This window comes from Tachyglossus aculeatus, chromosome 22, assembly GCF_015852505.1.
Source record: "Tachyglossus aculeatus isolate mTacAcu1 chromosome 22, mTacAcu1.pri, whole genome shotgun sequence".
Classification (NCBI taxonomy): Eukaryota; Metazoa; Chordata; class Mammalia; order Monotremata; family Tachyglossidae; genus Tachyglossus; species Tachyglossus aculeatus.
Window position 1 is genome coordinate 30,097,571 of NC_052087.1, and position 18,338 is coordinate 30,115,908.

The 18,338-nt window shown below is 55.0% G+C and overlaps 2 protein-coding genes across 3 annotated transcripts; one reads left to right on the plus strand and one right to left on the minus strand.

The window, feature by feature from the left end:
* Positions 1-891: 891 nt before the first annotated feature.
* On the plus strand, positions 892-8,665 carry FAM180B (family with sequence similarity 180 member B). The gene is made up of 3 exons (XM_038765150.1): positions 892-973; positions 6,979-7,049; positions 7,456-8,665. The coding sequence occupies exons 1-3, from the start codon at positions 892-894 to the stop codon at positions 7,840-7,842; spliced, it is 540 nt and encodes a 179-aa protein (XP_038621078.1). The 3' UTR covers positions 7,843-8,665.
* Positions 8,666-9,537: 872 nt separating this feature from the next.
* C1QTNF4 (C1q and TNF related 4) lies at positions 9,538-15,877 on the minus strand. Of its 2 annotated transcripts, none has more exons than XM_038764784.1 (2): positions 15,692-15,877; positions 9,538-10,855 (listed from the first exon to the last, which is right to left on the minus strand). In XM_038764784.1, exon 2 carries the CDS (start codon positions 10,848-10,850, stop codon positions 9,792-9,794), a length of 1,059 nt encoding a protein of 352 aa, XP_038620712.1. In that variant the 5' UTR covers positions 10,851-10,855; positions 15,692-15,877; the 3' UTR covers positions 9,538-9,791. The 2 variants fall into 2 exon arrangements, with proteins under 2 accessions (XP_038620712.1, XP_038620713.1); XM_038764785.1 differs by having other exon boundaries at positions 9,538-10,875.
* Between the last annotated feature and the right edge of the window lie 2,461 nt (positions 15,878-18,338).

The following is an 18,338-nucleotide window of genomic DNA, read 5'->3' on the forward strand; positions in this document are numbered from 1 at the left end:
TTTTTCAGATGAGGGAACTGAGGCCCAGAGAAGTGAAGTGACTTGCCCAGAGTCACCCAGCTGACTAGTGGCGGAGCCGGGATTTGAACCCCTGACCTCTGACTCCAAAGCCCGCGCTCTTTCCACTGAGCCACGCTGCTTCTCTTAATGAGCGTTTACTATGTGCGGAGCACTGTACTAAACGCCCGGGAGAGTACAATAGAACCGAGTTAGGGGACGTTTTCCCCGCCCATAATGAGCTAAAGTGTAAGGGTCAGCCTTCTTCTTGCATATCAATCAATCAATCGTATTTATCGAGCGCTTACTGTGTGCAGAGCACCGTACTAAGCGCTTGGGAAGTACAAGTTGGCAACATAGAGAGCCTACCCAACAGTGGGCTCATTTATTCTATATATTTTATTTATGTTAATGTGTTTTGTTGTCTGTCTCCCCCTTTCTAGACTGTGAGCCCGCTGTGGGGTAGGGACCGGCTCTAGATGTTGCCAACTTGGACTTCCCAAGCGCTGCACGCAGTAAGCGCTCAATAAATACGACTGAATGAATGAATGAATGAATGTCCCCTGGCTGAGGACAAAAAATAACGATGGACCGAGGCCCAGGCCCTGTTCCACGAGAGCTCTTGCCCAAGTCATTTGGTGTCAAAAACCTTTTTCCTATTAACTTGCCACGCCAGGGTAAACACAGACCTACGAGGCCCAGGGGGTTGGGAATCTGGCTCCCGCTCCCTGGAAAACAACGGGAGATGCCCCGGCTCCGATCCGGGATGGAAAACGGCCCCGGTGGGAGTACGGCCCCTCCTTGTTTTTCAGCGGAGACAGATGGAGGGCGGGTGGGGTTCCAGCGGAAAGGCCGGAGCCAGTTCGGCGGAGGCCGAGGGGAGCGGGACGTGGCATGGCCGCGGGACTGCGTCTCCGAGCCTGGACTTGGGCAGCTGTGGGGCTCTGCGTGGTGGTCGGATCCCACGGACATAGAGGTAGGCCTGTCTTATCCCACTGCCCCCTCTCCCCCTGCATCTCTTCCCACATCCCTTCCCTCCCTTCGTCTCCCGGAGCTCCCTGGAGAGGAGCTTTGGAAGCTCAACCTGCTGGCTTCCGGAAAACCGCTCGAAGGCTGCGGACTTCCCGGAGCAGACGGGGCCGAGCAGGTGCGCCGGGAATGGGCGCGTCCCTGAGGGCGACCTCGACCCGACTGGCCTCGCTCGCCCCTCCGGTCCGCTGGGCTTTGGAGGCAGAGGTCACGGGTTCAAATCCCGGCCCCGCCAATTGTCAGCTGGGTGACTTTGGGCAAGTCACTTCAATAATAATAAGAATGTTGGTATTAAGCGCTGTTCGAAGCGCTGGGGGGATACAAGGTGATCAGGTTGTCCCACGGGGGGCTCACGGCCTTCATCCTCATTTTCCAGATGAGGGAACTGAGGCACAGAGAAGTGAGGCGACTTGCCCAAAGCTGACACGTGGCGGAGCTGGGATTTGAACCCGTGACCTCTGACTCCAAAGCCCGGGCTCTTTTCCACTGAGCCACGCTGCTTCAATCAATCAATCGTATTTATTGAGCGCTTACTGTGTGCAGAGCACTGGACTAAGCGCTTGGGAAGTACAAGTTGGCAACATATAGAGACGGTCCCTACCCAACAGTGGGCTCACTTCGCTTCTCTGGGCCTCACTGACCTCATCTGGAAAATGGGGATGAAGACTGTGAGCCCCCCGTGGGACAACCTGATCATCTTGTTACCTCCCCAGCGCTTAGAACAGTGCTTTGCACATAGTAAGTGCTTAATAAATGCCATTATTATTATTATTATTATCGGTTGGGCTGGAAGAAGTGGGACAGAGACTGTGTCCAACTTGATTAGCTCGTTTCTGCCCCAGCACTTAGTTCAGTGCCTGGCACAGAGTAAGCGCCTAAAAAACGACATGAGAAGAATGACTCTGCATGAAATCTGTTGGTGTTTAGAGAATTATCCTGTTCATAGAATTACCCACTTTCTTCTAGACTGTGAGCCCACTGTTGGGTAGGGACTGTCTCTATATGTTGCCAACTTGTACTTCCCAAGTGCTTAGTACAGTGCTCTGCACACAGTAAGCGCTCAATAAATACAATTGAGTGAATGAATGAATGAAAGAGCCCGGGCTTGGGAGTCAGAGGTCATGGGTTCTAATCCCAGCTCCGCCGCTTGTCGGCTGGGTGACTTCGGGCAAGTCGCTTAATAATAATAGTAATAATAATGATGGTGGGATTTATTAAGCGCTTACTATGTGCAAAGCACCGTTCTAAACGCTGGGGAGGTTACAAGGTGATCAGGTTGTCCCACGGGGGGCTCGCAGTCTTCAGCCCCATTTTCCAGATGAGGTCGCTGAGGCCCAGAGAAGTGAAGTAACTTGCCCAAAGTCACCCAGCTGACAAGTGGCGGAGCCGGGATTTGAACCCATGACCTCTGACTCCAAAGCCTGGGCTCTTTCCACTGAGCCACGCTGCTTCTCTAACTTCCCTGGTAAATGGGGATGAAGACTGTGAGCCTCCCGTGGGACCACCTGATCACCTTGTATCCTCCCCAGCGCTTACAACAGTGCTTTGCACATAGTAAGCGCTTAACAAATGCCATCATCATTATTATTATCATGATTATTATCATTATTAGCCTGCGCTGGGGTTGGGAGTGGTGGGGGTCGCCGGCCGGGCCTACCGATAGAGAGTGGGAGATGCCTGAGGGCTGTCTTGGCCGTGAATCAATCAATCAATCGTATTTATTGAGCGCTTACTGTGTGCAAAGCACTGTACTAAGCGCTTGGGAAGTACAAGTTGGCAGCATATAGAGACAGTCCCTACCCAACAGTGGGCTCACAGTCTAAAAATGACCTGGCACGGCCTGGCGCCGGCGGCCGTGGGGGGCCGATCCCGGGGCACGGCTCCGGAAGCCGGAGGTGAGCCGTGGCGGAGGGAAAAGGGTTCAGCGAGGATCCTGGGGGAAGCTCCCCTGCCCCAGCCGCTCAAGCATCCTGCATCCCTGCATCCAAAAGAAGCGGTGCGGCTCAGTGGAAAGACAGCGGGCTTGAGAGGCAGAGGTCGTGGGTTCTAATCCTGCCTCCGTCACTTACGGAGAAGCGGCGTGGTTCACATCCCCGGGGGGCCGTAGAAAAGGTAGCCTCGTCTGTAGGGATACCTCTGGTCGCTGTGCCACTTCTGTACTACGCTGTACTTCCCAAGCGCTTAGTACAGTGCTCTGCACACAGTAAGCGCTCAATAGATACGATTGAATGAATGAATGAATGATCCATGGGCTAGCCCTGGGAGTTGCTCCTCCCAGCCTGCCCAAGTTCCTGTGTCCACCTTGGTCACTCCATCATTCATTCATTCATTCTTGAGCGCTTACTGTGTGCAGAGCACTGTACTAAGCGCTTAAGCCTCCTTCCTGACCTCCCTGCCTCCTGTAATAATAATACTAATGATGGCATTTATTAAGCACTTACTATGTGCAAAGCACTTGTTCTAAGCGCTGGGGAGTTTACAAGGTGATCAGGTTGTCCCACAGGGACAGTCTTAATCCCCATTTTCCAGATGAGGGAACTGAGGTCCAGAGAATCAACCAATCAACCAATCGTATTTATTGAGCGCTTACTGTGTGCAGAGCACTATACTAAGCGCTTGGGAAGTACAAGTACATATAGAGACGGTCCCTACCCAACAGTGGGCTCACAGTCTAAAAGAGAAGTGAAGTGACCTGCCCGGAGTCACCCAGCTGCCAAGTGGCGGAGCCGGGATTTGAACCCGTGACCTCTGACTCCAAAGCCCGGGCTCTTTCCGCTGAGCCACGCTCCAGTGTCCCCCCACACCAGTCCAAACGTCACACTGCTGCCCGGCTCATTTTTTTTTTTAATAGCATTTATTAACCGCTTACTATGTGCAAAGCCACTGTGTGCAAAGTGCGCTTACTATGTGCAAAGCGTTTCTCTACAGAAGGATTCAGCCCACGTTTCCCCACTCCTCAAGACCCACGGGGGGTTGTCCCTTTATCTCTACATCAAATAGAAAGTCCCGCTAATGCCAACCTTCTCATTATACCTCCATCTCGTCCATCTCGCTGCCACCCTCTCACCCACATCCCGCTTCTGTCCCGGAACACCCTCCCTCTTCGTAACCGACAGAAAATTCCTCTCCCAGCCTTCGAAGCCTGATTGAAGGCCCACCTCCTCCAAGAGGCCTTCCTAGACTGTGAGCCCACTGTTGAGTAGGGACTGACTCTATGTGTTGCCAACTTGTACTTCTCAAGCGCTTAGTACAGTGCTCTGCACACAATAAATACGATTGATTGATTTCCCCTTCTCCCAGTCCCTTCTGCGTCACCTTGACTTCCTCCCGTCATTCATTAGAGAAGCAGCGTGGCTCAGTGGAAAAGAGCGCGGGCTTTGGAGCCAGAGGTCATGGGTTCAAATCCCGGCTCCGCCAATTGTCAGCTGGGTGACTCTGGGCAAGTCACTTCACTTCTCTGGGCCTCAGTTACCTCATCTGGAAAATGGGGATGAAGACTGTGAGCCCCAAGTGGGACAATCTCATCACCTTATAACCTGCCCAGCACTTAGAACAGTGCTTTGCACATAGTAAGTGCTTAATAAATGCCCTCATTATTATTATTATTATTATTATTATCCCCCTTCCCTGCCCCGCAGCACTTCCGTACATATCTGCAATTTATTTATACTGAACTCCTTGTCTTCCCTCCGAAACCCTGCCCTCTCCCTGACTTTCCCATCTCTGTTGACGGCACTACCATCCTTCCCGTCTCACAAGCCCGCAACCTTGGTGTCATCCTCGACTCCGCTCTCTCGTTCACCCCTCACATCCAAGCCGTCACCAAAACCTGCCGGTCTCAGCTCCGCAACGTTGCCAAGATCTGTCCTTTCCTCTCCATCCAAACTGCTACCCTGCTCATTCAAGCTCTCATCCTATCCCGTCTGGACTACTGCTTCAGCCTTCTCTCTGATCTCCCATCCTCGTGTCTCTCCCCACTTCAATCCAGACTTCACGCCGCTGCCCGGATTGTCTTTGTCCAGAAATGCTCTGGGCATGTTGCTCCCCTCCTCAAAAATCTCCAGTGGCTACCAATCAATCTGCGCATCAGGCAGAAACTCCTCACCCTGGGCTTCCAGGCTGTCCATCCCCTGGCCCCCTCCTACCTCACCTCCCTTCTGTCCTTCTCCAGCCCAGCCCGCACCCTCCGCTCCTCCGCCGCTAATCTCCTCACCGTACCTCGTTCTTGCCTGTCCCACCGTCGACCCCCGGCCCACATCATCCCCCGGGCCTGGAATGCCCTCCCTCTTCCCATCCGCCAAGCTGGCTCTCTTCCTCCCTTCAAGGCCTTACTGAGAGCTCACCTCCTCCAGGAGGCCTTCCCACACTGAGCCCCTTCCTTCCTTCCTCTCCCCCTCGTCCCCCTCTCCATCCCCCCATCTTACCTCCTTCCCTTCCCCACAGCACCTGTGTATATGTATATATGTTTGTACGGATTTATTACTCTATTTATTTTACTTGTACATATCTACTCTATTTTATTTTACTATGTTTTGTTTTGTTGTCTGTCTCCCCCTTCTAGACTGTGAGCCCACTGTTGGGTAGGGACCGTCTCTAGATGTTGCCAACTTGTACTTCCCAAGTGCTTACAGTGCTCTGCACACAGTAAGCGCTCAATAAATGTGATTGAATGAGTGAATGAATGAATGAATTAACGTCCATCTCCCCCTCTAGACCATAAACTCATTGTGGGCAAGGAATGTGTTGACTGTTAGACTGTTAAAATAATAATAATAATGACGGTTTTTGTTAAGCAGTTACTATGTGCAAAGCACTGTTCTAAGTGCTGTGGAGGTTACAAAGTGATCAGGTTGCCCCAAGTCGGGCTCACAGTCTTAATCCTCATTTTACAGATGAGGTAACTGAGGCACAGAGAATAATAATGATAATGATGGTATTTGTTAAGCGCTTACTATGTGCAAAGCACTGTTCTAAGCGCTGGGGGGATGCAAGGTGATCAGGTTGTCCCACGTGGGGTTCACAGTCTTAATCCCCATTTTACAGATGAGGGAACTGAGGCACAGAGAATAATAATAATGATAATGGTGGTATTTGTTAAGCGCTTACTATGTGCAAAGCACTGTTCTAAGCGCTGGGGGGATGCAAGGTGATCAGGTTGTCCCACGTGGGGTTCACAGTCTTAATCCCCATTTTACAGATGAGGGAACTGAGGCACAGAGAATAATAATAATGATAATGATGGTATTTGTTAAGCGCTTACTATGTGCAAAGCACTGTTCTAAGCGCTGGGGGGGATACAAGGTGATCAGGTTGTCCCACGTGGGGCTCACAGTCTTAATCCCCATTTTACAGATGAGGTAACTGGCACAGAGAATAACAATAATAATAATAATAATAATGGTATTTGTTAAGTGCTTACTATGTGCAAAGCACTGTTCTAAGCGCTATGAGGGGGATCAGGTTGCCCCACGGGGGGCTCACAGTCTTAATCCCCATTTTCCAGATGAGGGAACTGAGGCCCAGAGAAGTGAAGTGACTTGCCCAAAGTCACACATACATGACAACTCTCCCAAGCGCTTAGTACAGTGCTCTGCACACAGTAAACTCTCAATAAATACAAGTGACTGACTGATGGAGGGCAGAGTAGGTGCTCTGCACACAGTAAGCTCTCAATAAATACAACTGACTGATGATTGAGTGATGGAGGGTAGAGTAGGTGCTCTGCACACAGTAAGCTCTCAATAAATACAACTGACTGATGATTGAGTGATGGAGGGTAGAGTAGGTGCTCTGCACGCAGTAAGCTCTCAATAAATACAACTGACTGATGGAGGGCAGAGTAGGTGCTCTGCACACAGTAAGCGCTCAATAAATACAACTGACTGATGGAGGGCAGAGCAGGGCCGGGGTCTAGAGGGGCCTCACTCCCGGTGTCTTACTTGGGTTTTCCAGGTGAGTTCGCGGCCAACGCCGGCTGGAGCCGTTCTCCCCAGGAGCCAGAGGATGTGGACGTGATGTTTGAGGTCACTGGACTGGGGCGGGAGTCCCTGGGGTTGGGAGGGAGGGTGGGTGGAGCGGGCAACCAGAGTGGAAGAGGTGGGAGTTGGGGGGACCCCCTAAACAGGAAGGAAAGAGAGTCTACGGGGGGGGGGGTCACTCGGAGCACAACCCAGGCCCTCTCTTTCCCCCCGGGCCACTCTCTTCCATTCCTCTCCCACCCCACTGCCCCCCTCTCAATCAGTCGTACTTATTGAGCGCTGACTGTGTGCAGAGCACTTGGGAAGTCCAAGTTGGCAACATATAGAGTCCCTACCCAACTTCTGGGTGGGTGGGGGGTGGTCTCCCTGCCCCCAGTCCCTCCTTACCTGGTCTGCGGCCCAGCCCCCTGCCCACCCGTCCTTCACCCTCCCGCTCCCGCTTCCCTTCCAGCTGCTCTGGGGCGGCCTGGAGCTGGGCGGCGACGGGCAGCTCCGGCTGCAGGACGAAGAGCTGGCATCGCTGCGCTCGGGCCGGCGGCTGGCCCACCTCCTGCGGGGCCAGGCGGCCGGCGGCCTGGCCGGGGTGGAGCTGCGGGTGCTGCAGCTGGAGCGGGAGGCCGCCCCCCTGGACCCCGGGGGCTTCGAGCAGCTGGTCCTCACCAGCTTGTTCTGTGCCTACGGGCTCCGGGCGGCGCAGGGGGAGGAGAGGGGCCGGTGGGTCCGGCTTTTCTTCCGCCTGGTGCAGGAAACCCTCCGGGACCTGTGCAAAGGCTTTTGTCCAGAGGGTCACCCGGCCCCGCGGGACCTGTGGGCAGTCCTGAATCCACCGCCACAGTGACCTCTCCGCCCTTCCCTGGCCTAGGCCGGAGGAGGCCCCCCGACTCCGACTGGACGCCGAATGCTCCCTGCTTCAACGCCCCGGGACGTTGCCGCTGCTCCCCTTCCCTTTCACCCCTCTTCTCTCCCTGGGAGCCGGGGTTCCCCTCTCTGGTCCATGCGGGAGTCCCTGGGGGCAACTGTTCAGAGAGCCAGTGGTAAGGCAGTCTGGCTCCCGGGGGAGAGGAAGGAAGGGGTAGGCGGAGGCCAGGAATTGCTGGAAAGAGGTTGAGTTGGGGAGCGGGAGGTGAGGAGGGTGGCACCGAGGCCTGCCCAGGCCCAGGTGAGCGGTCCTCGGGGTCGGCTTGGCACGCTGGGGACGTTGCAGGGCCTTGGGGAGGCAGAGAGGCAACAAAAAGAGAACACTTTCCCCCTCGCCAACCACCCTGCCGGGGAGCTCGGATACCAGGAAGGGCCAAGCTCGGGCCCGGCTGGCCGGCGAGGTCTCGCCATCTCCCCGAGGGCCGCGACAAGGGACTGCTCAAACTCAGTGAGGTGCTGGGGGCCGTTAGGACTGCGATGAACCCTTTCCCCGTCCTGGGGCATTTTCCCGGTCGGCACGGGTCATTCCCCTGCCCTCACCCCCTCCTCCTCCACAGCCGTCTGCCCCTCTGGAAGCGGCTGGAGAGACTGTCAAAGGGGACCCCATTTCAGCAGGAGGGAGGGTTGCCGGGGGAGTCCCGGAGGTAGGATCGAGCAGGGTCCCGGCCTCCGCTGCGCTGCACGAGTGACCTTGGCTGATGCCAGAAAGGCCAAAAAAGCAGCTCCACCCGGGTCCTGGACTGTGCGAGTGACCGTGGCAGGCGCCAGAAAGGCCAAAAAAGCGGCTCCACCCGGGTGCTGAGCTGACGCCGCATGCCGATCTTCTGAGTAAAGCGCTCTGCACAGCTGCTCCAGCGTGGCTTCCTCCGGGCCCTCCCTTCCTCCCATCACCGCTCCCAAGTCCTTTACGGCCTCGGCCAAAATCCCAGAACCCCTCCCGGGTCTCTGGTCTACTTCGATCCCCTTCACCTGGTCATCCAAGCCCAGCCCGGTTTGGAGCCCTTGGGAAGGGAGGCTTAAGGAGAGGATTGGAGGCCCCGGGGCAACGGGGGTGAAGGCCAGGGGAGGGAAGAGGAAAAGGTTCCTGGATGGAAATCAGATTCTCGGGGTCATGGTGATGAGTGAGAGGCGACCCCTGGCCGGTGGCCATTCCCGAGATAGCTGGGATGTTCAGGTCACCGGAGGCTCGGACTCAGGCCGGACCAACCCCGGCCAGGGAAGAGTACACGAGGCTGACTTCTCACACCACTCAGCTCCCGCCGGGGAAGGACCGTTCGGTTGGGATCCTGGGCTTTCACTGAACCGCTTGCTCCTCTCTGGCCCCCCGCCGTCTCCCCACCCGGCCCGAGACCCCGGCCTGACACTCCGGCTCACTCCCGCGCCGCAGCTCAGAACCTCACAGCAGCCTCGGACACCAGTCCGACCTTCACCTCTGCCACGGCTCCTCTCAGCCATTTGGGGCGGGTCTGCCTCCCAAGCCCAGAGAGAAGACAACCGCTTGGCTGGCTGGGGCCAGAGCCTGCCAGAGCCCTGTTTTATTGGCAGATCCCGAACCCAGCCCCTCCAAACATCCCTCCCTTCCTGCCCCCCCCATCCCACCCCACCCCACCCACCTCCCCGGCTCTCCCAGTGAGCGCCAGCTGACCCAAAGTCTCATTTTTTGACGTCAAGCTCCAACGGCAACGAGGGACACACACCCCGGCTGGATGTAGCGGGGCTGAAAACTGACGTGGACGCATACATACACCCACCCGCGCACCCACGCAAACACACATAGAGCATGCGTTTAGCAATCCTCCCCCCCCCCCACCTCCCGGCCCCTCCGATCCTCGGTCTTCCCTTGCCCCGCGGCGGGCGGGAGAGAGGCGATCAGGTCCCCGGGGGTCCGGGGTCCGGGTAGACCAGGAAGCCGGTGAAGGTGATGTACTTGCCGTGGTTGCTGTAGGCCCCGTACCCGTCGTGCTGGTGGCTGTAGAGCCACACGGCATCGCCCGGGCGCAGGGGCAGCAGGACGCTCTGGCTCTGCATCTCCCGCCGGCGGGAGCGGTTGTCGTCGTAGATCATGGCCTGCACCTCGTCGCGGTTCTTCATCAGCTTCACCGACAGCGTCTTGTGCGGCATCTTGCCCACGGTGAAGGAGAAGTAGTAGGCGCCGGGCAGGCGGCAGCGGAAGACGCCCGAGGCGGCGTCGAAGTCGCCCCCGATGTTGACGAACTCGGTGTCGAAGGTGACGGGCCGGTGGTGGAGGGAGGCCTCTTCCGCTCCCACCAGGCTCTGAGAGCGGGCCGCCGAGAAGGCCGAGCGCGGGTCCGGCCGGGCCGCCGCCGTCGTCGCCGCCGCCTCCTCGTCGTCGTCGTCGTGGTCCTCCTGCTCTCCTGGCCGCCCCCGGGGAGGGCCCTGGCGGGGCGGCGGGGCCGGGCCGGGGCCGTGGAAGTAGGAGGAGGTGTCGGGGTAGATGAGGTAACCGCTGAAGGTGGTGCAGGGCCCCGGGGAGCTGTAGAGCGCGTACTGGGGGTCCCCGTGGAGCCGCAGCCAGACGGTGTCTCCGTAGTCCAGCTGCAGCATGGCGCTCTGGCTGGCCGCCTTGCGGTCGGCCCGCTGGTGCTCGTCGAAGGCCACGGCCTGCACCTCGTTCCGGTTCCTCACCAGCATGACCGACAGGCTCTTCTGCGGGTACTTGCCCACGGTGAAGGAGAAGTAGTAGGCCCCCGGCACCCGGCAGCGGAACAGCCCCGACTTGGGGTCGAAGTCGTCCCCGATGTTGACGTAGACCTTGTCGAAGGTCACGGCCATCTCCGTGTTGCCCTCCAGGCTGCTGGTCCGGGCCACCGAGAAGGCCGAACGGAGCTCCGAGCTGGGGCCCGGGCCCAGGCCCCAGGCCGCGGGCCATAGGAGGCCCAGCAGGAGTTGAGCTCTGCAGAGTGCCATTCCGCCTGAAAGAGAAGCAGCAGGGCTGGGGGGGTGAGGGGGTCCTGAGGGAGGCATCCCCCGGCCGGGAGGGCCATCTTTCGGCTCTCTGCCTCTCAGCCCGATGGGCCAGAGGCATTTGGGATCAGAAGGAGGAGTGAGGGGGCACCGGGGGCCCAGTCCCGGGCAAGACCCGGGTGTCTGGAGGCCAAGGAAGTCAGGGATGGGTTGCGGGTGGGAATGGTGGCTGGAGTGAAGGGTGGAGGGTTTGGGAATCAATCAATTGTATTTATTGAGCGCTTAACGTGTGCAGAGCACTGGACTAAGCCCTTGGGAACTACAAGTTGGCAACATATAGAGACGGTCCCTACCCAACAGTGGGCTCACAGTCTAGAAAGCAGGCCGGCGCCTGGGGAGCCCCGAGATCACTCCAGAGAACCACCTCTTTGCCCCCCTCAACCGGACTGGCTCGTCAGCAGCATTTCCGGAGGTCCGGCTACAGTCCTAGGCCCCCGGGAGCATTCGTCAGAGGCAGAAGGCCTGATCTTGGCCTCTGACGGGCCCCCCTTTCCTGCTCGGGGCAGGGGTTTCCCCAGCTGAGCCCCGCTGGGTCCGCCCGGCCTCCCATTCTGGTCCCCGCCGTGGCCCGGATGTCGGTTCCGGCCCAGTCCGCCCTGGCGTGTCCCCCCAGGGGGTGGCTCGGGGCTTCGATGAGGGGCAGCAGGAGTCCCGGGGCTCAGAATCGACAGGTGAGCCAGGCCCGGGGAGGGCCACCGCGGGAAGACGGAGGGCGGCGGGAGCTAAAGAACGGAGGGAGAGATGGGCCGGGGGTCCGGGAGCCTCGGCCCAGAGCAGAGGGCGGTGAGAGGTTGGCAGTTGAGCAGTCCGCACCTCCGCTCTTCTCTCTACTTGAGGGAGCAAACTTTCCTCCTCCTCCTCCTCCTCCTCATCATCATAATGATGGCATTTGTTAAGCGCTTTCTATGTGCAAAGCATCATCGTCATCAATCGTATTTATTGAGCGCTTACTATGTGCAGAGCACTGTACTAAGCGCTTGGGAAGTACAAATTGGCAACATAAGCTCATCATGAGCTCTGAAGCCAGGCGGCTCTCCCTGTTCCCTCAGCCCTCCCCTTCTTCCCTCCCGTCCCCCTGTCCGAGGCCACCCTGTCCCCAAGGCTGCCGCAAAGCAGTGTGACCTAGTACGCTGCTCCTCTGACTTCTCTGTGCCTCAGTTCCCTCATCTGGTAAATGGGGATGAAGACTGTGAGCCCCCCGTGGGACAACCTGACCACCTTGTAGCCTCCCCAGTGCTTAGAACAGTGCTTTGCACATAGAAAGCGCTTAACAAATGCCATCATTATTATTAATCAATCGTATTTATTGAGCGCTTACTGTGTGCAGAGCACTGTACCAAGCACTTAGAAAGAGCAAAAGCGCTTAACAAATGCCATCATTATTATTAGTAGAAAGAGCCTGGGCCCGGGAATCAGAGGACACGGATTCTAATCCTGACTCCGTTACACGCCGGCTGTGACCTTGGGCGAGTCCCTTCACTTCTCTGCGCCTCTGTCCCCTAATCCGTAAAATGGGGATTAAGATCGTGAGCCCCACATGGGATATGGACCGCATCCGACCTGATTCTCTATATGTTGCCAACTTGTACTTCCCAAGCGCTTAGTCCGGTGCTCTGCACACAGTAAGCGCTCAATAAATACGATTGAATGAATGAATGAATTAGTTTTTATCTACCCCAGGGCTTAGTACCATGCCTGGTGCGTACAACCTGATCACCTTGTAACCTCCCCAGCGCTTAGAACAGTGCTTTGCACATAGTAAGCGCTTAATAAATGCCATTCTTATTATTATTAAATGCTTAACAGATACCATTAAAGAAAAAAAAGAAAAAGAAAAGGCTGGACCATTTTACCAGCTCCCAGATCTCGTCTCACCTCCTCCCATTCCCTCTCTTGCCCTCCTCTTTCGGTCCTCGGCTCCTTCCAACCCGGACCCCAAAGCGCGGCTTGAGGGTCCAAGCCCTAACCGAATCTGAGGCCCCATCGCTGCCCCGTCTCTGGGCTTCAGTTTTCCCATCTGCAGATCCGAGAGGAAACAAATCCCAACAGTGTGAGGGGAAATGCAGGAAGGGGACCTCTAAACCCGCTCTGCAAACACACCCCACCAGAGAAAACGCTGAACAAAAAGAAAAAGGGGCAGAACAGGGTCCCCCTGAGCAGCAAAGGACTCTACCGGCCCCAGCCCCTTCCCCTTGGCCAGGATCTCTGGACCCCCTCATTCATTCATTCATTCAATCAATCGTATTTATTGAGCGCTTACTGTGTGCAGAGCACTGTACTAAGCGCTTGGAAAGTACAAGCTTCTCTTGTCCCTCCTCACCCCCCAACTTCTGTCAGCTCTCCTGACCTCCCACCCCCGGGTGCACTTCAAATCCAGCTGGATCCTGGTCCTTCCTTTGTTAAGCGCTTTCTATGTGCAAAGCACCGTTCTAAGCGCTGGGGAGGATACAAGGTGATCAGGTTGTCCCACGGGGGGCTCACAGTCTTCATCCCCATTTACCAGATGAGGGAACTGAGGCACAGAGAAACTCGAGAAACAGCGTACTAGGTCACACGGCTTTGCGGCAGCCTTGGGGACAGGGTGGCCTTGGACAGGGGGATGGGAGGGAAGGAGGGGTGCAGAGAGGGGAATATGGGGTGAAATACAGTGAGAAGGGGGGAATTGGGGATAGCTCCTTTTCCCTCTTCAATCAATCAATCAATCAATCGTATTTATTGAGCGCTTCCTCTGTGCAGAGCACTGTACTAAGCGCTTGGGAAGTCCAAGTTGGCAACATATAGAGACAGTCCCTCCCCAACAGTGGGCTCACAGTCTAAAAGGGGGTGACAGAGAACAAAACCAAACATACTAGCAAAAGAAAATAAATAGAATAGATATGTACAAGTAAAATAGAGTAATAAGTATGTACAAACATATATGCATATATACAGGTGCAGTGGGGAAGCGAAGGAGGTAAGATAAGGAGGTAAGAGGGCTCACAGTCTAAAAGGGGGAGACAGAACAAAACCAAACATACTAACAAAATAAAATAAATAGAATAGATATGTACAAGTAAAATAAATAGAGTAATAAATATGCACAAACATATATACATATATACAGGTGCTGTGGGGACGGGAAGGAGGTAAGATGAGGGTAAGATAAGGAGGTAAGTCTCCCCAAAGGGGAGACTTAAATAGACACAAAGAGAGGGAACTGGGAGGAGAAGCTGAAGAAAAATGCAGCAGACTCCAGAGCAGGAGGAGGACTCCCGCCCTTCAGCTCCGATTTTCTGGGGTCTCTCACATCCGAAGAAGGGGTTCGCTGAGCCCTCGCCCCCTCCCCTGCCCATCCTCTTGAGCTCATCTTGAGTGGCAACCAGGATGAGGAGCCTACATCAGCCCTTCCTCCCCTTCCCAGGGCTCAGGGCCCCTCCTTCCCATCCCACCCCTTCATCACCATCCAAAGGGGAAGCTTGCCAGGGCATCAGGGGAGGGGGAGAAGCCCCCTACCCTCTCCTCCTTCCCATTCATTCATTCATTCATTCATTCATTCATTCATTCATTCATTAAACCAGCTTTATTGAGCCTTTACCCTGTGCAGAGAGCCGGGCTAAGCGCTTGGGAAAAAACAATACAGCACTAAAGAGGGACAACCCCTGCCCACAACGAGTCCACAGTTTGGGGACAGGGGAAGAGGCAGACATCAGTACAAGTAGAGAAGCAGCGTGGCTCGGTGGAAAGATCCCGGGCTTTGGAATCCGAGGTCATGGGTTCAAATCCTGGCTCCGCCAATTGTCAGCTGTGTGACTGTGTCTCTGTGCCTCGGTTACCTCATCCGTAAAATGGGGGTTAATACTGTGGGCCCCCCCATGGGACAACCTGATCACCTTATAGCCTCCCCAACAGTGCTTGGCACATACTAAGTGCTTAATAAATGCCATTATTATTATCATCAAATAGACATCAATACAAACCTCCCCAGTACCTCATCCGTAAAATGGGGATTAATACTGTGAGCCCGCCATGGGACAACCTGATCACCTTGTAGCCTCCCCAACAGTGCTTGGCACATACTAAGTGCTTAATAAATGCCATTATTATTATTATCATCAAATAGACATCAATACAAACCTCCCCAGTACCTCATCCGTAAAATGGGGATTAATACTGTGAGCCTGCCATGGGACAACCTGATCACCTTGTAACCTCCCCAACAGTGCTTGGCACATAGTAAGTGCTTAATAAATGCCATTATTATTATCAAATAGACATCAATACACATCAATAAAATTGCCAGAGACCTGCTCCCGGCTCCCCTGGGGAAGGGGCGTGCGTTTGGAGGAGGGGAAGGGGAAGTGCTTGGCTTCTCCCTTTTAAAGGAATAATAATTATAATTAGGGTATATTTGCGAAGCCCTTACTGTGTTCCAAGCACTGTTCTAAGCGCTGGGAAGAGTCCCCTCCCGGCTCAGCTCCCTGACAGGGGAAAGTTCTCCCCACTGCGGAAGAAGCTCCGATCCCTTGGACTTACTGGGAATAAACCTCCTTCTCCCTCCCCCAGCCTTTCGGAATCAAAGCATTCCCTTCTCTCCATCCCCCAGTGCAGGGGAAAAAAAAAAGCCCTTTCCCGGTTTTCTTGTTCCCCTTCTTCCCACCTCCTGGGGGAAAAGGGGACCGGAACAGTGCTTGGCACATAGTAAGCGCTTAACAAATACCATTATTATTATTATTATTATTGTCATCATCATCCTCCCTTGGAGATAAAAGCCCTCTCCTCCTGGGTTCCCCCGCCTTGGGACTCACCTGCCTCCGGGAGAAAGGCCGTGATCTGGTCCAGTCCTTGGGGATCCAGGAGATCCCGGTCCTCGCTTGGGGAAAGCAGAGAGTTGCGCACTGACGAAGCTCTGCGCCCACAAAATCAGGCTCAGGGGGCGGGGGAAGGACCAGATGGAGGGAGATGGAGCTGGAGATCCAGATGCGGAGAGATGGGCAGAGGAGAAAAACGGGGGAGGGAGGCAGGATGAGGGACAGGGAAGGAAGGAGGGGAAAAGGGAGGGGGGAGAGAGGCGAGGCGGATGGACCAGAGGGAGGAAGGAAGGAAGAAATGAGAGGAGGAGTGCCCAAGCCGGAGAAGGGAAGGACACAGGGTCCCCTTCTAGAATCGGTTCTGAAGACAAAGGCTGCAGGGACAGGGGCTGGCAGGATTAGGATGGAAATCTGCCTTTCTGGGCTTCCCACTGGGGAAGGGAATCCCAGCCCAGCCGGACACCCCCCTCCCCATCCCAAAAAGTGGCACGGGAGGAAGGGGACAGGGGGTTGAGAGGAAGGAAAAGGTCACGAGCCATTTGCTGCGGGAGAGAGAAGGTGGTGGCTTTGTTCTTTAAAGAAAAAAACCCACAACGAAACCCGACACAATGAAAGTGGATTAAAAGGGAGAGAGGAGAAACCCCCAGCAAACGCCTCTAGATTTCTAAGCTCAACCTCAGCCAGCCCCTCATGGGACCCTCTCCTCTCTCTTCCCTAGTGTGGCTCTGCCAGGGATCATCATCATCATCAATCGTGTTTATTGAGCGCTTACTATGCGCAGAGCACTGTACTAAGCGCTTGGGATGGTAGGTGTCCTGGAGAGGTCCCAGGATGGAGGCCCTGGCCTCAAGGTCACCGGACCGGCGAGGTCCCCTGGAGAGAAAGGAAGTTTCCAGGCAGCAGTCCAGAAAGGACGGACGTTTCGGTTGAGGTTCGGGGCCTCCGAGTGAAGTCCAGCCATCCTGAACTAGCAGGGCAGGTGAAGCGGGGTTTGGCTTCAAATGTATGTCGGATAAATTAATAGCAACCTTGGAAGCGGCGCCTCTGTTAACAAAGACCTGAGGGGGAACGCCAAAAGGGTGGCATCACGGTTCCCCCGGGGATCCTCTAGACGGTAAGCTCACTGTGGGTAGGAGACGTGTCTACCAACGACGCTGTACTGTACTCCGCCAAGCGCTTAATGCGGGGCTCCGTGCGCGGCAAGCACTCAGTAATTGATCGATGGATCGAAAATGCTCTAGATTTGGGTGGACTTGATGGGTGTGACGTCATTTTGTTATTCCGTGTACTCAGCGCAATGCCCACGGTGTCACGTGTGTCTTGGTTTCCAGGGATGGCAACTGTTTTCCTCTGCCTTCTCGCCTCAGGGCTGCCAGATGTCTGAAACTGGGTTGAGGCGCTGGAAAAAAATGGGGCAAGGTCCGGAGAGGCATCTTGGGGAAGGAGCAGAGGCTGATGGAGTTGTTGGGATTTTGACCTTGGGTGATCGCTATGAAAATCATATGCAAAATAATACGCAAAGCTGCCCCTACGAGGCCCTTCCTGTTCTAGGACGGAAACGAGGGTTGTCAGCTGTGCCTTGGCAAAGAGCTGAGATGGGCTAGTGACCTCCTCTCTGGATTTCCCAACTCCTTCTTAGATCATCTTTTTCCTTCTGAACGGGACTGACTTCTACAACAGAGGACCTGGAGCAGGGGAGACCCGGGGCGGACATTTGATCAGCCCCCATTTGAAAACAAATCATTTGTCCTAAATACGTTGTGTCGGGGAAAAGGTGACGGATAAACAACCGCTTCAGTCCTGCCTTGAGCCTGAAATGAAGCAAACAAGAACGGCTTGACCTAGAAGAAGTGTGTGCGTCCCAATTTCACAGAAAATAGGGGCGGTGCTCAAAGTCCCCTTGGCTAATCCACCGGGGCCAGAAACTGGCCCTTGTCACAGGTGTACTTGTGTCTCATTTCCGTGTCCCTAAGTGGCCCCTGGAGAGTCACTAGCCATTACTTCCAATCTCTTTTTCCTGAAATCTCGTTGTGGACAGGACACCTGTCTCTCAACTCTGTTGTTTTGTACTCTCCCAAACACTCAGTACACTGCTCTGCGAACAGTATGCTCTCAATAAATGACTGATTGACTGACGACTAGTTTCCCATGGTACATAATATCATCATCATCAATCGTATTTATTGAGCGCTTACTGTGTGCAGAGCACTGTACTAAGCGCTTGGGAAGTCCAAGTTGGCAACATCTAGAGACGGTCCCTACCCAACAGTGGGCTCACAGTCTAAAAGGGGGAGACAGAGAACAAAACCAAGCATGCTAACAAAATAAAATAAATAGAATAGATATGTACAAGATAGAGTAATATGTACAAACATACTAATAATGGTATCTGTTAAGCGCCTACGATGTGCCAAGCACTGTTCTAAGAGCTGGGGTAGATACAAGGTCATCAGGTTGTCCCAAGTGGGGCTCACCCCTGCCCAACAGCGGGCTCACAGTCTAGAAATCTATATCTGTATCTATATGTCTATATCTATAAGTCTATTTATTGATATTGATGCTGTTGATGCAACAGCAACTTGTACTTCCCAAGCGCTTAGTACAGTGCTCTGCACACAGTAAGTGCTCAATAAATACGACTGAT

Excerpts from the sequence above, each read along its gene's own strand:
- FAM180B (XM_038765150.1), top strand. The coding sequence starts at position 892 with ATGGCCGCGGGACTGCGTCTCCGAGCCTGGACTTGGGCAGCTGTGGGG. Across the intron at positions 974-6,978 it reads CGGATCCCACGGACATAGAG|GTGAGTTCGCGGCCAACGCC; the intron begins GTAGGCCTGTCT and ends TGGGTTTTCCAG. Across the intron at positions 7,050-7,455 it reads ATGTGGACGTGATGTTTGAG|CTGCTCTGGGGCGGCCTGGA; the intron begins GTCACTGGACTG and ends CTTCCCTTCCAG.
- C1QTNF4 (XM_038764784.1), bottom strand. The coding sequence starts at position 10,850 with ATGGCACTCTGCAGAGCTCAACTCCTGCTGGGCCTCCTATGGCCCGCG.